This window comes from Siphateles boraxobius, unplaced genomic scaffold, assembly GCF_051911475.1.
Source record: "Siphateles boraxobius isolate OS27281-9 unplaced genomic scaffold, OSU_SipBor_1 9, whole genome shotgun sequence".
NCBI classification, from domain to species: domain Eukaryota; kingdom Metazoa; phylum Chordata; class Actinopteri; order Cypriniformes; family Leuciscidae; genus Siphateles; species Siphateles boraxobius.
The window spans coordinates 28,777,880-28,796,233 of NW_027509219.1; the positions used below are offsets into that span (position 1 = coordinate 28,777,880).

The 18,354-nt window shown below is 36.2% G+C and overlaps 3 protein-coding genes across 3 annotated transcripts; 2 read left to right on the forward strand and 1 right to left on the reverse strand.

Annotated features, from left to right (window-relative positions):
- Positions 1–152: 152 nt before the first annotated feature.
- Positions 153–2,415, forward strand: ndufb11 (NADH:ubiquinone oxidoreductase subunit B11). Its single transcript, XM_077223652.1, has 3 exons — positions 153–417; positions 923–1,056; positions 2,071–2,415. The coding sequence occupies exons 1-3, from the start codon at positions 226–228 to the stop codon at positions 2,198–2,200; spliced, it is 456 nt and encodes a 151-aa protein (XP_077079767.1). The 5' UTR covers positions 153–225; the 3' UTR covers positions 2,201–2,415.
- Positions 2,416–3,040: 625 nt separating this feature from the next.
- rhoaa (ras homolog gene family, member Aa) lies at positions 3,041–8,119 on the forward strand. The gene is made up of 5 exons (XM_077223653.1): positions 3,041–3,098; positions 4,861–5,016; positions 5,821–5,941; positions 6,074–6,204; positions 6,414–8,119. The coding sequence occupies exons 2-5, from the start codon at positions 4,861–4,863 to the stop codon at positions 6,585–6,587; spliced, it is 582 nt and encodes a 193-aa protein (XP_077079768.1). The 5' UTR covers positions 3,041–3,098; the 3' UTR covers positions 6,588–8,119.
- Positions 7,934–17,687, reverse strand: tpk2 (thiamin pyrophosphokinase 2). The gene is made up of 8 exons (XM_077223651.1): positions 17,464–17,687; positions 16,899–17,137; positions 15,492–15,555; positions 15,272–15,402; positions 9,383–9,501; positions 8,807–8,939; positions 8,443–8,539; positions 7,934–8,357 (listed from the first exon to the last, which is right to left on the reverse strand). Exons 1-8 carry the CDS (start codon positions 17,525–17,527, stop codon positions 8,311–8,313), a joined length of 894 nt encoding a protein of 297 aa, XP_077079766.1. The 5' UTR covers positions 17,528–17,687; the 3' UTR covers positions 7,934–8,310.
- Between the last annotated feature and the right edge of the window lie 667 nt (positions 17,688–18,354).

Sequence of the window (18,354 nt, forward strand, 5' to 3'; positions counted from 1 at the left end):
TGTTATTTTGCAAAGCTGATTTTACCGATAGTATCAGAACCAGTTTAGATTGGTGAAACAGAGACACCTGCTGTTTAGCAATAGTTATTGTGTTATGATACACCCGGGACACTAGATGGCGGTAAGATCCCCAACAAACCGATAAACCACATTTTAACCCGGAAAAAATAACCTAGAACAGAAGCTGTCTCGAAAGAGCTTCTACGTACAGAGAAAGCGGTGGAAATGGCTTCACGCCTGAGCCGAATCTGGCCCACCCTGTCCCGGGTTCGTTTGAGCTCGGCGCTCGGCAGCCGCTGTGTGTCACAGACGCCGAAGTCCAGCGCGTCCGGCGCGGCGGTTATATCTGATCTGCAGTCCTTATCTCCCGCGGCTCAGGACAGCCATGGACACGCAGAGGTCAGCCCGTTTGACAAGGTAAGAGGAACACAAACACATGTGTATGATGCTTGGGAACGAATTAATCTTGGGTTACTTAGTGGCTTGATTAATGTTAGAAGTCTTAGGCTAAACTCTCTGAAGTTTGACGTACCTGTTCATGTTTACACCGTGCACTGCATGATCTCAAGTCCAGTTTCTCCATTGTGTGTCTCTCTATGCTTTGTATTATGTTTAAACCTGTATCTGCTAAAGTTTCCACTGTTTTTGTTTTTGTTTTTGTGCAATCATTTATTCTATTCTGTCCTTTCCTTTTCTATTCTGTTAAGCTGTCATAGTCTTCCTGCAGTGATTGCAATGTCATATTGCAAATCCTACTTTTTCTATTCTGTTAAGCTGTCATAGTCTTCCTGCAGTGATTGCAATGTCATATTGCAAATCCTACTTTTATTATATAAGCTTTGTGTTGTTCAACAATTATGTTAACTTGTTTAAGTCCATAAATGCAGGTTTATAAATTGTAAATGTTTATCTGTCTTTTCAGAATCCAGATTTCCATGGCTTCCATCATAATGACCCATTTGTGGATGAATGGAACATGAGGTTGGCCTTTTTCTTTGGCATTTCTGTGGCCATTGTAATCGGAGGCACTTTCGTCCACTATTTACCAGATCACGGGTAAGTGCATGAATAACCTGACTACATTTTGCACAGAATCCAGTAATTGATCAGGATCCAACATCCATAACACATACAGTGCATCTCTATTGTAGCTGTTTAGTAAAAAAGTTGGAGACAGAAACTATCAGCATAGACTGTCTAATCTGTTTGAATCTTATTCTTGTTGACTTTGTTGTTTTAGTTTAATAGATTTCAAACAACTAGACATAAGATGAAGTCCCCACCCAAAAAAGTTTATTTTTAAGCTTGAAAAGTTTGCTCCTTATATGTCAATGCAATTGCACTCTATTTCTATCTTGACGTACCTCAATTGGCAGTAGCGGCCTTTGCTAAGTTTCACTTGAAACCGGCCTCGCAGAAGAAGCTTGCTGTCGAAAAAGAGCCCGTCCCCTGCCATCACGCAGCCCACACACACACCAGGGGCAAAAATGCCACTAAAATTAATAAAAATGCTTCTAAAATCCAAGATATGGTGCAAAAAAGTCTGTGTATAAGGTCTTGTTTGTAATATTTATAACCAATATCACAAGAGCAAATGTGCTGTTTTCCCTAATATCAGCCAATTGCAAATGTGATTTACATATTTTTCACAACAATTCAATGAACAATAACTTAGTAGCCTATTAGGTGACTTATATTTTACACTCTATGTTGTCTGTTTGTCTCTGAGCAACAGAGTTTCAGTTTTATTACTGAATGAATCTGTGTTTTTGAACAAATACATTTAATGAATGACTAAATGACTCACTCAGTCACTTCTGCTTTGTTCCTGAATGAATCAGCCATTTTGAAGGAATTAATTTTAAATTAATGGGGGCTCTGACTGTTTCTTTAAAAACAGGCCTCCGAATTGCAAAGTCTCTGTTAATTGGTTGATGATTGGGTTCACCTCCAAGTGTGTATTTTTTTTTTCCATTGTTTTATTTTTTCTGAAGCAATAATGGTTTGCCATTTCTTTTAATCATAATATACATGATCTGTCTCTTTCTGTCTTCTGTTTTTATGCTCCAGTATGAGGCAGTGGGCTCGCCGGGAAGCTGAAAGGTTGATCAAACAGCGGGAAGCTGAAGGTCTTCCCCTCATGACTGAAAACTATTATGATCCAAGCACGATTGTTCTCCCATCCTCTGGAGAGGACTAGACAACATTTTGTCAATAATTATCCTGTTAATTTGTGTTGATTGTACATTTGACTCTCCTCAACTATAATAAAAAAAAAGTTATAATACAGTAGTATGTGATATTTTCAAATTGTGGTCAGTTGGTATATCTAATACCTGAAAAGGAATGATACTGTAGAATTAACAGTTTATTTGCGAACATTTGGGTGTAATAATAAAGTTGAGTGTTAATGTATGTTGTTTTATTTAATGATTATTATTTTATAGATTGTACTATGAACAGTGTGTAAGGTGAAGTGTTCGAGAGAGCGAAAGTATTTATATTATGTACAAAACAACTGAAAGTAAGTGTTTTGTGGTGCAGTTTTATGCATATAAACTGCAGAAAACATAAGAAACCAGGATGTGGATTAGTCAGGAAGATAAATGATCAGAAATAGGCATTTTAGTTACTTTCCAACTGTTACTTATTTAGTAATGTATTCATCTGTAGCTTTATTTCTATTTTCTGTTTTCGTAAGAAAGTAGTATGATGAATGATGATCTTTTCAAAACAAAATTATAAATAAATATAATTTAAAATAAATGAAGAAAATAGTAAATTATCGAATCAAGCAAATAAAATGGGAAAACAGATACAAGAGAAAAGACAATTTAACCTCATCAGTAGTATCCTCAAAAATTACACTGTTTCCGGAATATGTCATATTTATATTATTAGTTAAATAACGACATTAGAGAAGAACTAATAAGTCGAAAGATATGTTGCTGTTCTTCTGCTTTTGGACGTCTCTACCTCTTGATTGGTTGAAACGATCGTGAATGGGCGTGTCTTAGCGGCGTGGCACTGTCTGCGGGGCGGGGCCTTGGGGTCGTACAGGAAAGATAAAGAAAGCGAGGACATCTGTAACGAAAACGGTAAATACGCATACAAAAACACCTCTGGTACTTACAATCGATATGTTCATTAATTTCCCAGACGTTCTAGAGCCAATATTGCCGAGTAACCTTTTTAAAACCAGTCCATTGAGTAAAACTATGCCTTTTATATGCGGCTAGCTTAGTGCTAATAGGCTAAGTGTGATGATGACGGAAACGGACGAACAACAAGGTGCCGAACATGAGTCTATAATCGTATTAAAGTCCAATTATCAAGACCGTAACACGTCAGGAAAGGCTAATACAAGTGTTGATTTATGGATCCAGTCGAATCAAAGCCAAATTGTGCTAATGTTACAATTATTAGGGCGTGAGATTAGGCGTCCCAGTTAGCATAGGGAGTAAACCGGGGACTGATCCATTTGGCTCAGACATGCGGCTGTTTTAATCACCATCTCTAGTTTATTCTCCAACATAGCAGCCAGCCCCTTTAACGTCTATTTTATTCCCAATTAAGACTCCAGTCTCGTTGAATCAGTGCTTGACTCAATGTTAAACTACAAAAGGTTACTTGAGTGACAATAGCCATAGGTTGACCTGACTGCATTCAGCTGTTTTAATGGTTGATTTAATCCGATGTGTGACAGATTTTGGCAAAACACTTGTATCAGTGAGTAGGGTGCGGTGTGTGTGTGGAGTTTCATGCTGCAGTGCTATAATAACATAAGAACCCGGTGACGGTGTACAGATTGACTATGTATTGAAATATGAATATAGGCGTCAGTTACTTAATAAGACCATGTACTACATAAGCTCACATGTTGTTTTATTTTTAAATATAAAAAATTCAAAGCATGAGATAAATTAGTTTTTTATTTTACTCAAAATAATCTATTTATCTTAATAAATACATGCAATCTGATATTATTACAAGGCTCAACACTAACGATTTTTCTACTGGCCTGATCAGAGAAGTGGTTAAAATGTTTACTTGCCCTGCTAAAATAAAATACTTTTTTTTGTAACATTTTATTCTAATAAATGATTTTTAGATATCAGTGAAATTTAACAATCCTCATATCTACATAAAATATATAGATGAATTCAAATTAAACACAAACTTGTTTAATAATACATTTTTCTAACTCAGAGCACTTAAAGAAGCTATTCTTCTTAGTATCCAGTAATGAAACTGGTTGATGAATGAACGCAATCTTAATATTTGAAAACATGGAATTCACAAGAATATGGAGTTGCCAATAGAACAACAAAATCTAATAAAAACATTTGTAACCACATTCAGTAAATATTTAATAGGCTTCTTTGTAAAAGATGCTCATGCTCTGTCTGTAATTATAATTCATAAATATAACTTTTTTGTCAAGTTGGTGTATAGGAATGCGCCATTGACCCCAAATTGTTCATAATATGCCCACTTAGACATTAACTTAATTAATTGGGCTAACAACACAAGCTTTTAATTTATGAGCTTCACCCACTTTTCATTTTCATTGTGGGGACAAAATTATAGCAACTTAGCAAGTGATGATAGGTTATTGTTGAATGGATGCTCAGGAATGTCAAATTCCAGAACTGTAATCCATTGTTCATTTCTATCAGTAGTTCTTTGATTAAATACATGTTTTAATAATATGTGAAGTATAAGACATATTGGGCTTCTTTTTAACACAGGTGGCTTTAAATGGTACCATGTTCATTTTAAGTCCACTCTAGTCTCACGTTTGAAAATATTCACTTGCCTCCTGTAATTATTGGCTGATCTTTCCATTTTGTGTGACAGATGGCTGCAATTCGTAAGAAGCTTGTAATCGTTGGAGATGGAGCATGTGGAAAGACGTGTTTACTCATTGTATTCAGTAAAGACCAGTTTCCTGAGGTCTACGTTCCCACAGTGTTCGAGAACTATGTTGCTGATATTGAGGTGGATGGCAAGCAGGTGAGATTGTCTTCTAACATCAAACTATTACAGAACATGTTTCTCTTCTAGAGCAGTTTGAAGTTGAACTTATATGCAGTTTATTCTGGGTCCACAATGAGTAATTGTCTTATGCTGTTGTAAGAAGACAAACTCAAATTATAATATACATACATTTATATAACATTATAGAAATATAGTTAAAATATACAATATATAACATGAAACACTGTTTATAAGCTCGGGGTTAGTAAGATTTTAAAATCTTTTTGAAAGAAGTCTCTTATGCTCACCAAGGCTGGATTTTATCATTGAAAACAGTAATATTGTAAAATATTATTACAATTTAAAATAACAGTTTTCTATTTTAATAGATTTTAAAATTGAGTGATTTATTCCTGTGATGCAAAGCTGAATTTTCAGCATCATTACTCCAGTCTTCAGTGTCACGTCATTCTTCAGAAATCATTCTAATATGCTGATTTGATGCTGAAGAAACATTTCTTACTATTAGCAATGTTGAAAACAGTTGTGCTGCTTAATATTTCTGTGGAAATCCAGGATTCTTTTGATGAATGGAAAGCTCAAAGGAACAGTATTTATTTGAAATAGAAATCTTATGTGAATATTATAAATGTCTTTACTGTCACTTTTGATCAATTTAATGCATCCTTGCTAAATAAAAGTATTAATTTCTTTAGAAAAATCTTATTGACCCCAAACCTTGGAATGATAGTGTAATTATAAATAAAAACTGAATAATTATTGAACTTTTTACACAAATTGTAATGCTGATAATATCATTTTTAATCATTTTGTTGTCAGGTGGAACTGGCTCTATGGGATACAGCTGGACAAGAGGACTACGACAGGCTGCGGCCCCTGTCCTACCCAGACACTGATGTCATCCTCATGTGCTTTTCCATAGACAGCCCTGACAGTTTGGGTGAGATAATCCGTCTTTAATATGAATTATATACAAGTCTAATTTAGGCTTTAAATACTTTGAGACTATATGGATATACTAAGACCAAATTGCTGTGGTCACTGTATTGAAAACCTTGTTCTGTTTACACAGAGAATATCCCAGAAAAATGGACGCCAGAGGTAAAACATTTCTGTCCAAATGTTCCAATAATTCTGGTGGGTAATAAAAAAGATTTACGGAATGATGATCACACTCGACGGGAGCTGCTGAAGATGAAACAGGTGTGTGAGCTAACACTTTCTACTCTAAACCGATATTATACAGATTTTTATAAAACAGTCACTATATTTAGATGGAAATAACATAAAAGTTAGATGACAAAAAAATAATGGAACTAAAGAGAAAAATGGTTGTGTTTCAATGTTATTATATTGTATTTAGAGATAAAGAAGTGTACTAATGCCCTTTCAATGATTTCTTCCTTGAACAGGAACCAGTTAAACCAGAGGAAGGGCGAGACATGGCTAACCGCATCAATGCCTTCGGCTACCTTGAGTGTTCAGCTAAAACTAAGGATGGTGTGAGGGAAGTTTTTGAAATGGCCACTAGAGCGGCGCTCCAAGCCAAAAAACGTGGCAAAAAGAATGCCTGCGCTTTGCTATAGAGAACGAGAGATGAAAAGAAAGAACGAGGGAGGGAAAGGGGTAACCAAACTAGGCCGAGGAAAATGAAAGCGCTATAAAAGTTTGCAAATAGAGGGAAGAAACGCCCCTAGTGTTAATTATGTACTCGGGGGGGTCAGGGAGGGTCATTTTCAATCCAGGCCAAAGGAAACTACAGAAAATAGTAGGGACAACTGCACTGGCAAAAAAGGGACTTAAACATTTTTATGGCCATCAGTCCTTTTTCAAATCAAGATTAGTTGACCTTTAAGCCTTCAGACTGATCACAAGCATAAGGATAATGTATTTGTAGGGTAAATAAAGATTGGCGTGGTTTCACAGTGGCTCACAATCACCGACTGTGATGGGATTACTAGTGATGTATTCTTTGCCCCATAGCACATCTTCTGATTTTAAGATCAGCACTGTAAGCAAGAACAGAAACAAACGACTTGGTCCAGAAAGATTCCTTTTTTGGCACTAAGTGCATTATTCAGGGTGTAAAAGGCATTAGTTAGTACTCTACATCATGTGTGCTACATGTCAAGCAGGGAGTTGTTTTTTTTGGTTCAAGATATTGGCCACGCAACGTAATACTCCCATGATGCCCTTTATAAACCTCCCAGGAACCCAGTGCCGTCTTATGTAAATCATTCATGCCTGTCCTTCGTACTACGATTTTCTTTTTAATGATCTTTTTTTCCTACATTAACATGCTAATATTGTTGGTTAACAAAACTGGTTCCTCTGTGCCCTCCTGTCCTTTTGCAAAATTGACGGTTTAGTCACTGGTTTAAATAGCGGAAAGTAGTGGTAGTCTTACAATTCTTTATTTCAATAAGATTTAAATATATATCTTGTACTTTTTTGCCATTTGCCTATAAAAGTCGAAGTAAGATGCATTAAGCAATGATCATACTAATTCACCTTTTTTTGTGAGTATTTTATGTGCTTGCTCATGTATTGTAATTAAAAAAGAAGAAGAAACTTCGGTTTTATCAAAGCAGAACTGCAGCTCTGTATGTTGACTGTCAAGACACTGTTCGATTTTGGCAATATTTTATAATAGGTGACAGTAACTTAATTTTCCCCCATATTCCTCTTGCCTGCATGACAGGCTTTTATTTGGTGTGCAGAAATAAAAGTAATATTTATCTCACTGTGTAAATGAGAAACTCCCTCCATTTCACTCACATTTGTTTTCTTTTTCTCCTGTACTGTATGTTTTCATATTTTTTTGTGAAATTCTACTGGCTTATACAATATCTTTTTTGCGTATTTTACAAATTCTAGTATCTTAGAATTGAAACGTTTTAAAAGAAAAAAGAAGGAAAACCGTAGCGAAATGTGATTTTGAAAGAGCTGTTTAATGCCATATTATTAAATGCAAGTAATTTCTTAGAAGAGATTCTGCATTTCATTCTAAGAAAAAAAGAGCCTTTGATGCATCAATTATCTTTTGTATACCAGTGCATCTTGGGATTTCCACAGACTCTTTGAAATGTATTGAAAAAAATAAATTCTTATAGGGTAATTTTTCTTGGGTCTTTATTTTGTCTCTTCTCCAGTTGATGTTTGCGTAAAATACCTCATTTCTTCACCAGCTAGATGTGGACTTCAGTAAACGAGTACACATGCTGACAATGTCAGGAGTTAAAAGCAGAGGTAGATCAAATAAATACCAATCTTTTGAAAGTTGACCAGTTGCACATCGCCAGTCAGTCTTTATAGTGATCTGTGCAATCCAGCCACAAATTCGTGATAATAGGGCTCTGAAATGAGAGGAAACGCAGGTTACAGTTTTTCTCACAATAAATGACAAACTATCAAATTCTACCAGGTGATCTGACACCAAACCTGAGTCTGGCTCAATGATGGCGTGTCTGATGAGGAAGTCCAGAACCACCATGGCACAGTTTGGCTTAAACTCCTCACTGACCAGGAGATCTTTCACCTGAGAACAACACATCAGACAGGGGAGAATGGGGGGTAAGATGTGCCACCCCTTAATCTAGGAAACTCCACACATTTTGTCATTTATATAGAAACCGCCCTTCAAATATAGCTGCCTGAGATATTTTCTATGCAGAATTTTTTTTTTTTTTGCATACAATTTACTACATGTAAAATGATATCTATGTCAAAGCAAACTTTTGTTACAGCTTATCTTAAAAAATACATCACATAGCATTCAACCCTAAAATCAATGGGATACATTTACCTTCTCAATTGGATAGTAGTAAAATGCTTGCACTTCTCCGTCTCCAATATGAGGCTGAAAATTGAGAGGCAGCTCTAAATCAAAGACAAACTGACACTCGGTAAATATTCCTTCGTCATCTTCGTAGGTGTAGCTACAGAGACAGAGGGAAGCATGAATTGAAGATTCAAGATTGCAGAACGTCTTTCAATTTAGCTAAACATAGTAAACCGTTTCCAGGCAGAAATTATGCCTGTGACAACAGGCGTTCATGTCTTTGATCACAGTGACATCTTCCAGACTTGAATTCTGGTCATCTTCGCTTAGGCGCTGGCAATATTTCTCTGGAAGCCTGCCAGTTGGAGGCTATTTCTGTCTATTTAATCAGTCTCTTTTGCTAAAGAGTTGAGAGAGTTAAATCTACCCTGGTATCTGGGAAAGATTTTGAATAGGAAAAAACGGTAACATGCATCTTTAATCTTAAAAATCATCAGTTACCACCAATAGCTTTTTCGCTTCATAAAAGGTTCTAAATTATTTTCAATGACCTAAGTGAAATAGTGGGATAGAAATGAAAAAAAAGAAAGGATTATGCACCTTACAGTTCCCACGGGACGCGCTTGCTCTGCCAGGCCTGGAGGGATGCAGGCCTCCTCTCCACACTCTTTTACCAATGTATGCCTTACACTACAGCCTGCTGCCAGTCCTCCAGCTGCCTGTAGGATAAATCAAATCCTTTATAAATCAACCCAATTAAATCAAAATTGGAGATTTGTGGTTATCTTTGTTATCTTCGAGGTCATCTATATGCTAATGTACTTCTAAAAGACAGTAGTAATTTATATAGCACACAATTACAATTTTGCAGTCTTTATTTATTACTCCATATGTTTATATATTGATAGCTTTTTACACTAACATTCAAAAGTTTGGGGTCGGTAAGGTTTATTGTTTATTAAACGTCTCTAATGATCACCAAGACTGCATTTGATCAAAAAATACAGTAAAAACATAATATTGTGAAACAATATTACAATTTAACCCTCTGGTACAGTACTGTTCAAAAATGAAAAAAAAAATTATTTCAATGAAATGGTTGTAGACCTACTATATATTAGCTTGATAATGTTTTTTATTTTATATTTTGTATTTTTAGGGGATTTTATGGTACTAAATTATGGCGGCAAATCAATGCCAATAATAATCGAGCGCAAAACTGATGTTGGCGCGCGCGGTAACTTTCGCGAGAGAATAACAGATCTACACGCGTTGAAACGGGAACTCGCGAGCTCATTCATACTCTGCGCGCGCTCATGACATCTCCTTGTACGCAATACAAGCCCTCCCGCGCGCGCATGATCATTCCACACGCTCTCGCGCTTGATCTGCTCTCGCCTGCTGCTTTTGCTCGCTCGAACAATTTTATTTTTGACAGTCGAGGGGCGGGACTTCCTGTTTTAATAACCTCAAATGTCATTGGTTACTTCCCATTTTCCGGAAGTCAGTTGTGATTGGACGCCTGTCCAATTACTCGTAATTCACTTGATTTGAGACATCACTTAATTTGTCTTTTATTGTGGTTTATTAATGTGTAATGTGATTTAATGCATTGTTAATGTAGAATATATTCTTACCAGATACTTTATTAACAGAAAGTCTTGCTAGTGATTGCAATGTGTTGTTAAGAGATATTTACAGACTGTAACAACGCATTTCCATGGTTATTGGCATTGTAAATCTACCAAAATTCTTATGCATTTTTACGTAATATAAATGGTTCATTATATTTTATATTAAATGTAAAAGGGGTTCTGGCTTTGTAAGTTAAGATACAGTACACAGCATTAATTATAGCTTACAAATGCCTTTTCAGAATTTGCTACCGAATACAGATGAACAATATTAAACCCAGCAAATTATTAAACCCATCTTAAATCCAGCAAAGTAGCTATTACAACATTATATAGTGATCTTAATCATCTAACGTTTTGTAAGCTACATTGTATTTGCCTCATTACCATGAAAAGAAAGAGACAGAAAAGAGATACGCTAGAATCAGTGAACGTATAATATACTGACGAAATTAGCAGGGTTTGGGATTAATTAAAATCATGTCGGTTTAAGAGCACGACATACCTTTAAAATGTTATTAGTTTTATTATAAAACTAATACAATTTTATTACATACTGAAATGGTCGATGTGTCTCGGGAGTCTTCTTTATTTTGTTGGCTTGAGAAAGCCAGCATATATTTAAACATTATTAGTATTATTATTATTATTGTGAGAAATTGACTCCGCCTAGAACTTTAATGCTTCACCAAACTTGGCTCAGACCTTCAGACTGGTTAGACTCGCTTATATCTTTTCTAACTGGTCAGACTTACTTTCCCAAAAAATCCCATTGATTTGCGTAATCTGAGCAATGAAGGCCGTAATACTTAATGCTGGCCACTAGAGGGGGCGACAGGTTAATACATCTTTTCTACTCTCTTTCCCTGTTTGCATCAGTTTAAATGACAAATACATGCATGAATTTCATTCATAAATAGGCCATATCTGTGTATGAGAACAAGCTTTACTCTGCAGAACATGATCCTCCAGGGTCAGGACTAAGTGTTAAATCTATAAATGAATGTGTATAGTTGGGTGTCTGCATGCAAGTCACTAAGAGTTTTGTGTAAAACATTCTTTTTTTCCTCCACTTCCTGCAGTAACATTTGTTCAGTTAGTAAGGTTCAAGCATGTGATAAAGACAGAAATGTGATAAAGACATCTTCAAAAACAGTGCCGTTTTGTTTGCATGTGTTGTGAGAACAACTTAATAAGAGAAAGTATGAGGCAAGCACACAGCATAAATGATTACAACCCATCTGAACATAACATAGCCTATCTTAAAAAAATAAAAGGCATTCATGCTGCCAGAACCCCTTTTACATTTAATATAAAATATAATAAACCACTCAAAAATGACATAATAGTAATACACAGGATGAAAACAAAAAGCTTACACAAAAACTCTTTCTTATTGATATAAACAATTAATTTATCTTTTATTCAAAGCCCTTGTTATATTTACAACTATTTAATGGACATTTTTACTTTTTACATTCTGAGGTTCTCAGATCCAATTTGATTTTGGTTGGATAAACGTAAATAACTGTTGGGGGTATAGTGGTAATGTAGTGGTGAACTACAGCAAATATGACTTTGCATTCACATTTTTCTCCAATTTCTTTTAGATATTTTAGATAGTGTTATAAATACAAAATGTAAAAATACATATGAATTTTGGTAGATTTACAATGCTAATAACCATGGAAATGTGTTGTTACAGTCTGTAAATATCTCTTAAAGGGATACTCCACCAGTTTTTCTTATTAAACTATGTTATTCCCTTAACTAAGACGAGTTGATACATACCTCTCTCGTCTCAGTGCGTGCACTATATCGCTCTGTATTGCCGCAAAACTATGTTAGCACTTAGCTTAGCCCATGCATTAAATATGGGCCAAGCAGAGAAGCGACCAAACACTTCCACGTTTTCCCTATGTAAACACAGTTACTCGAGTAGTGTAACTTGACCTGGGCTGGTGACACAAAATAAACCGTTGCGCTTTTCTAAGCGTTTAAAATTGATGACTATATTGTATGGCGGAATACCATAACAAGTGCTTTTGAGCACTTCGACTTGGCGCAATAATATCTTCACTCGTGAAAAGTCCTCTTACCGGCTCCCGCTTCCTCTCCCCCTCCCTCTGACATTTCCGTCAATACAACCAACGTGACATGCGCCGGCAGTAGTAGTTCGAGCGGAGTTGACGAAGTAACGGGTTGTTGGAAGCTAGTTTGTGTACAATAATGGTTAAAGCTTGCATCGTAAAGGGTTGTGAAAATAAGGAGAATGTACATAGTGCTGTCATTTTTCACCGAATTCCAACACACCACATACAGCGGAGAGCTTGGTTAGCTGCTTTGAACAAGAATCCCAAAACACCATTGATGACTCTGAAGAAGTGGCGTGTTTGCTCCGAACATTTCACAAAGGAGGACTATACCTGCACAGGAACACGTCTAAAGGATGAGGCTACACCAACAATATTCAGATCACTTACACAAGAAAGAGGATCATCACCCAACGCTGTAAGTGTACTTTTGCATGGTATTTAGTTGTCCTGGAAGTGTCAGTAACCTTAGCTGAGTAACATATCTGTGAAATCAGTGCGCTTCTGAGACAGGAAATAAAAAGTTACTGTTTTATTTAGATAAGGACTGAGCTCAGAAAGAAACATGTAGTATAAGCCTTAAACCGTATAACTCAACCAAGCTCTCCGCTGTATGTGGTGTGTTGGAATTCGGTGAAAAATGACAGCACTATGTACATTCTCCTTATTTTCACAACCCTTTACGATGCACGCTTTAACCATTATTGTACACAAACTAGCTTCCAACAACCTGTTACTTCGTCAACTCCGCTCGAACTACTACTGCCGGCGCATGTCACGTTGGTTGTATTGACGGAAATGTCAGAGGGAGGGGGAGAGGAAGCGGGAGCCGGTAAGAGGACTTTTCACGAGTGAAGATATTATTGCGCCAAGTCGAAGTGCTCAAAAGCACTTGTTATGGTAATTCCGCCATACAATATAGTCATCAATTTTAAACGCTTAGAAAAGCGCAACGGTTTATTTTGTGTCACCAGCCCAGGTCAAGTTACACTACTCGAGTAACTGTGTTTACATAGGGAAAACGTGGAAGTGTTTGGTCGCTTCTCTGCTTGGCCCATATTTAATGCATGGGCTAAGCTAAGTGCTAACATAGTTCTGCGGCAATACAGAGCGATATAGTGCACGCACTGAGACGAGAGAGGTATGTATCAACTCGTCTTAGTTAAGGGAATAACATAGTTTATTAAGAAAAACTGGTGGAGTATCCCTTTAACAACACAATGCAAACACTAGTAAGACTTTCTGTTAATAAAGTATCTGGTTAGAATATATTCTACATTAACAATGCATTAAATCACATTACACATTAATAAACCACAATAAAAGACAAATTAAGTGATGTCTTAAGTCAAGTGAATTAGCCTACGAGTCATTGGACAGGTGTCCAATCACAACTGACTTCCGGAAAATGGGAAGTAACCAATGACATTTGAGGTTATTAAAACAGGAAGTCCCGCCCCTCAACTGTCAAAAATAAAATTGTTCGAGCGAGCAAAAGCAGCAGGCGAGAGCAGATCAAGCGCGAGAGCGTGTGGAATGATCATGCGTGCGCGCGAGAGCGTGTGAAATGATCATGCGTGCGCGCGAGGGCTTGTATTGCGTACAAGGAGATGTCATGAGCGCGCAGAGTATGAATGAGCTCGCGAGTTCCCGTTTCCTCGCGTGTAGATCTGTTATTCTCTCGCGAAAGTCATTTACCGCGCGCGCCAACATCAGTTGTGCGCTCGGTTATTATTGGCATTGATTTGCCGCCATACTAAATTATATTTAAGCAGTAGTTATAATCCATTTATTCACGTTTTGAGCATGGATGGGGAAATTAGATTTCATAAATCTTGAATGCGTTGGAGCACAGATTTAAGTTTGGTCTCTTTTTTAAAGACGACACATGGCATATTATTGCTGAAGTGAAACAAGTTTTAAAAAGTGAACTTCAAAAAAGGTATACATTTTTTTTAAATGCCATTTTCAATTTTATATGAAATATATATTTTCCTAAATCAAAGCCATAAACGTAAACAAGTTGTGTTCCAAATTTGAGGTTGATATCTCAAAAAATTTGCTTTCAGTAAGATTTTGTTTGTCCGCAGTACCAAACGTTTCCAATAGATTGAATCACCCTCCCATTAATTTCCATTGTGGTAATTTTTGGCCGCGAACAATACAAGTGTGATTTTTTTTTCATGACCATTTAACCTTTTAACGGTCCATGATTTTTTTTGTTCACATAGCAAATGTCAAAACCTTTATTTTGTACCATTCTGATGAAAAAAATAAAATCTTTTTTTTTAGATTTTTTAGGTCAAAAATCAATGAACAGCACCAGAGGGTAAAAATAACAGTTTTATATATATTATATATATTTTTGTGATTTTCAGCATTATAACTCCGGTCTTCAGTTTACATGATGCTTCAGAAATCATTCCAATATGCTGATTTGGTGCTCAAGAAATATTTCTAATTATCATCAATGTTGAAAACGGTTTCATTATTCTTTGATAAACAATTCAGAACAGCATTTATTTAAAACAGAAATCCTTTGTAACATTATAAATTACTTTACAGTCACTTATGATCAATTAAATACATCCTTGCTGAATAAAACTATTAATGTCTTCTTTAAATAAATAAAAATACTGACCCCAAAAGTTTAAACAGAAGTGCATGTTTGAGAGGTTCAACTTCTTGCTCAACCAATGTTGTTAGTTTGGTGTGGCACTACACTCGTTATGAACTGATTAATTTGTGTATTAATAAATCACCATGTTGTCCAGTCTTCCTGGATACGTCTGTTTGGTCAGAGATCGTCGAGCCAGCCACATATTAAGATTGCCACTTGAATCCCGAGTGTAGCCATTGACATGGACACCGTACCGTTTCACTCCAAACAGACCTGTGTTTGACCATTATTTATAAACAGCTATAAGTGTCACTTGGTCTGTGACAAAGTAGAAACATGAAATTAATATTTTATTAACATACTTGTAGCTGCTCTCTCCATATACATCAGCGGAGGATCGCAATACCTGGGCATCACAGCGTATTGCTGAAAAGAAATGCACTCTTATAAATATAAAAGAATCAGGGTCTATAGTGAATGCTACTGTATGCTAAAGTAGTGAATTATTCTGGAGCTTTTTATTTAAAGTGCCCCATTATGCTTTTTCAGATATAACTTTCATGCAGTGTGTAATATACAGGTCCTTCTCAAAAAATTTGCATATTGTGATAAAGTTCATTATTTTCTATAATGTAATGATACAAATTTAACTTTCATATATTTTAGGGTGTCAATGATGGCCTTCTGGACAGCAGTCAGGTCGGCAGTCTTACCCATGATTGCGGTTTTGAGTAATGAAACACGCTGGGAGTTTTTAAAAGCCTCAGGAATCTTTTGCAGGTGTTTAGAGTTAATTAGTTGATTCAGATGATTAGGTTAAGAGCTCGTTTAGAGACCCTTTTCATGATATGCTAATTTTTTGAGATACGAATTTTGGGTTTTCATGAGCTGTATGCCAAAATCATCAGTATTAAAACAATAAAAGACCTGAAATATTTTAGTTGGTGTGCAATGAATCTAAAATATATGAAAGTTTAATTTTTATCATTACATTATGGAAAGTAATGAACCTTATCACAATATGCAAATTTTTTGAGAAGGACCTGTAGCTGTTTTTGAATGTAAAAGGTCTGCAAAGTTTAAAAGATCAAAGTTCACGATAAATACTTATTGTCTTCCAAAAGAAAGAACTGATTCTGAACTGCCGAAAACGTGTCTGCTGTAATTACAGTCTTACTTCCTGCTCGAAACCTGCGTAGGTTTGTAACAAATAATTGCCTATGGTCTTCATTGGCTGCTCACGGACAACGTCTACTTTGACCTGCCCTCAAACACTGTAGTTGTAGCTGAGGCCTGGAAGAATTTGATAACCACTGGGCCTGTCATTCAGATATGCTAATGGAAATTTTGTTTCTGACACACGACCTAAGTGGTAGAGCAATCACAACAAACTGGGCCATCTGACCAATCAGAGCAGAGTTGGCTTTCGGAAAGGAGGGGTTTAGAGAGACAGAATCCTTCATCAAACCATTTCAGACACTGTGAGAAAAGAGGTGATGCTGCAATGTAGTTTTATGAGAAAATAACGTTTCTTTGGCCTAGGATCCATGTAAATATATTGTTGGAGACTTTTAAAATAGGCATAATAGGGACACTTTAACATATTTTTTAATGTAAATTGATGTCATGATGTGTTGTGTTACATGATATTGGAAGCCCTTGAAACACATATTGCTCATTATTTCTGACACTGGAACAAATTGAAACAAATGCTTAAAGAGTAAGGGTGAAGATGGGTACCTATCTAGCATGAACCATAGATGTCTCACCTCATCTCTCCAGCCTATTAGACAGGTGAAAGATGCCTCTCTTCTCAGCTCCTGCAAGACCTCATCCACAGCCACTGATCTGCTCTCAAAAGTGTCAACACTGGAGCAGAAGGTTATAGAGCTCCCATATGGTCTGAAGACAGAAGGAAAACGACCAAGAACTGATGCTACTTTGGGGGAAATCCATCCAACCTGTTCTCCAGCCACCTCAAAACGTAGACAGCTCTCTAAACTAGAACCTGGAATAAAATAATGCACTGGTGTCAAGTAAATAAATGCCTTTTACATGTAATAACACAGTGATATCACAGTAATAAATTATTTTCCTTGCACCTTGAATACAGGCAATTATTACAGAACTTTTAAAAAGTGTTTATATATATCAACATTTTTACAAATATAATTATGTTTTAGTAATTGCTCGTCATCTTTGTCAGTATAAATTGATTTTTCGAAGTATTTTACAGATCAATAAATAAAATTAAAAAAGACCAACCCATACATGACTTGTCCATTCACACTGGATCACATGCAAATGTATTGTTCTGTCAATTTATTTCCCCACCTGGTAAATGAAAGTTATTCATTCGACGCAGGAGTTGTAGCATTTTCTCCGACCACGGAGCCATTTGTCGATTTCACACGTGTTACAGTTAATTATCCGTTCAGAAACCCTGATTTATGATATTGGTAGATTTGTGCTTGACGTTGACATGCTGTCACACACCCACGGGCTTCATGCTCGCCTCCATTGTTGCATTTCCTGTTGATGTGAGCCCTGATTGGGGCAGGTGCTTTTGATCTGCGCGCTGATTGGTTGGAGCTCTATTACGAGTTCTTGAAGGGCTATGACGAGTGTTGCTCATAGGTGTTTCTCCACTAGAGGGCGAATGAAGATAAAAACAAAGGCCACTTTTAATGTTACTGGACTCAAATAACTTTGTAACGAAGGCTGAAGCTGACCAGACATACAAAAGTCATGCTAGTTCTCCATATACAGTGCAAAACTGTTTATTGTTCAATTATAATGCTATTATGTGGAGATTGCACCTACAGTGAATTGGGTCATTAGTAAGTTTATGAGTTCTTATAAGTAATCTTTAAGTGAAATACTTTGTGCTTGCTGAGTTGCTGTCCATCATGAAGTGTTTGATACAATAGACGTAAATAGATACAGATGAAGATGAGGTGACAGTGTAACAGCAATGAGGTAAGCATCGTAAAATAACCTTATATGAATGACAAAATATATCATGACCCATTACATACTTTTTCGCTCATCTTTGGGTTTTTACGTTGATTGCACTAGGCTCCATGTCATTTAATAATGTACCTCAGTGAAATGTTGAACATAATTTCCAACAAAATAGCCACTATAAGTACAAAAGTAATTTATTCTTACTACCAGTGCCAGAAATTAGGTTTATTATTTTTATTATTAATAATATTATTAATA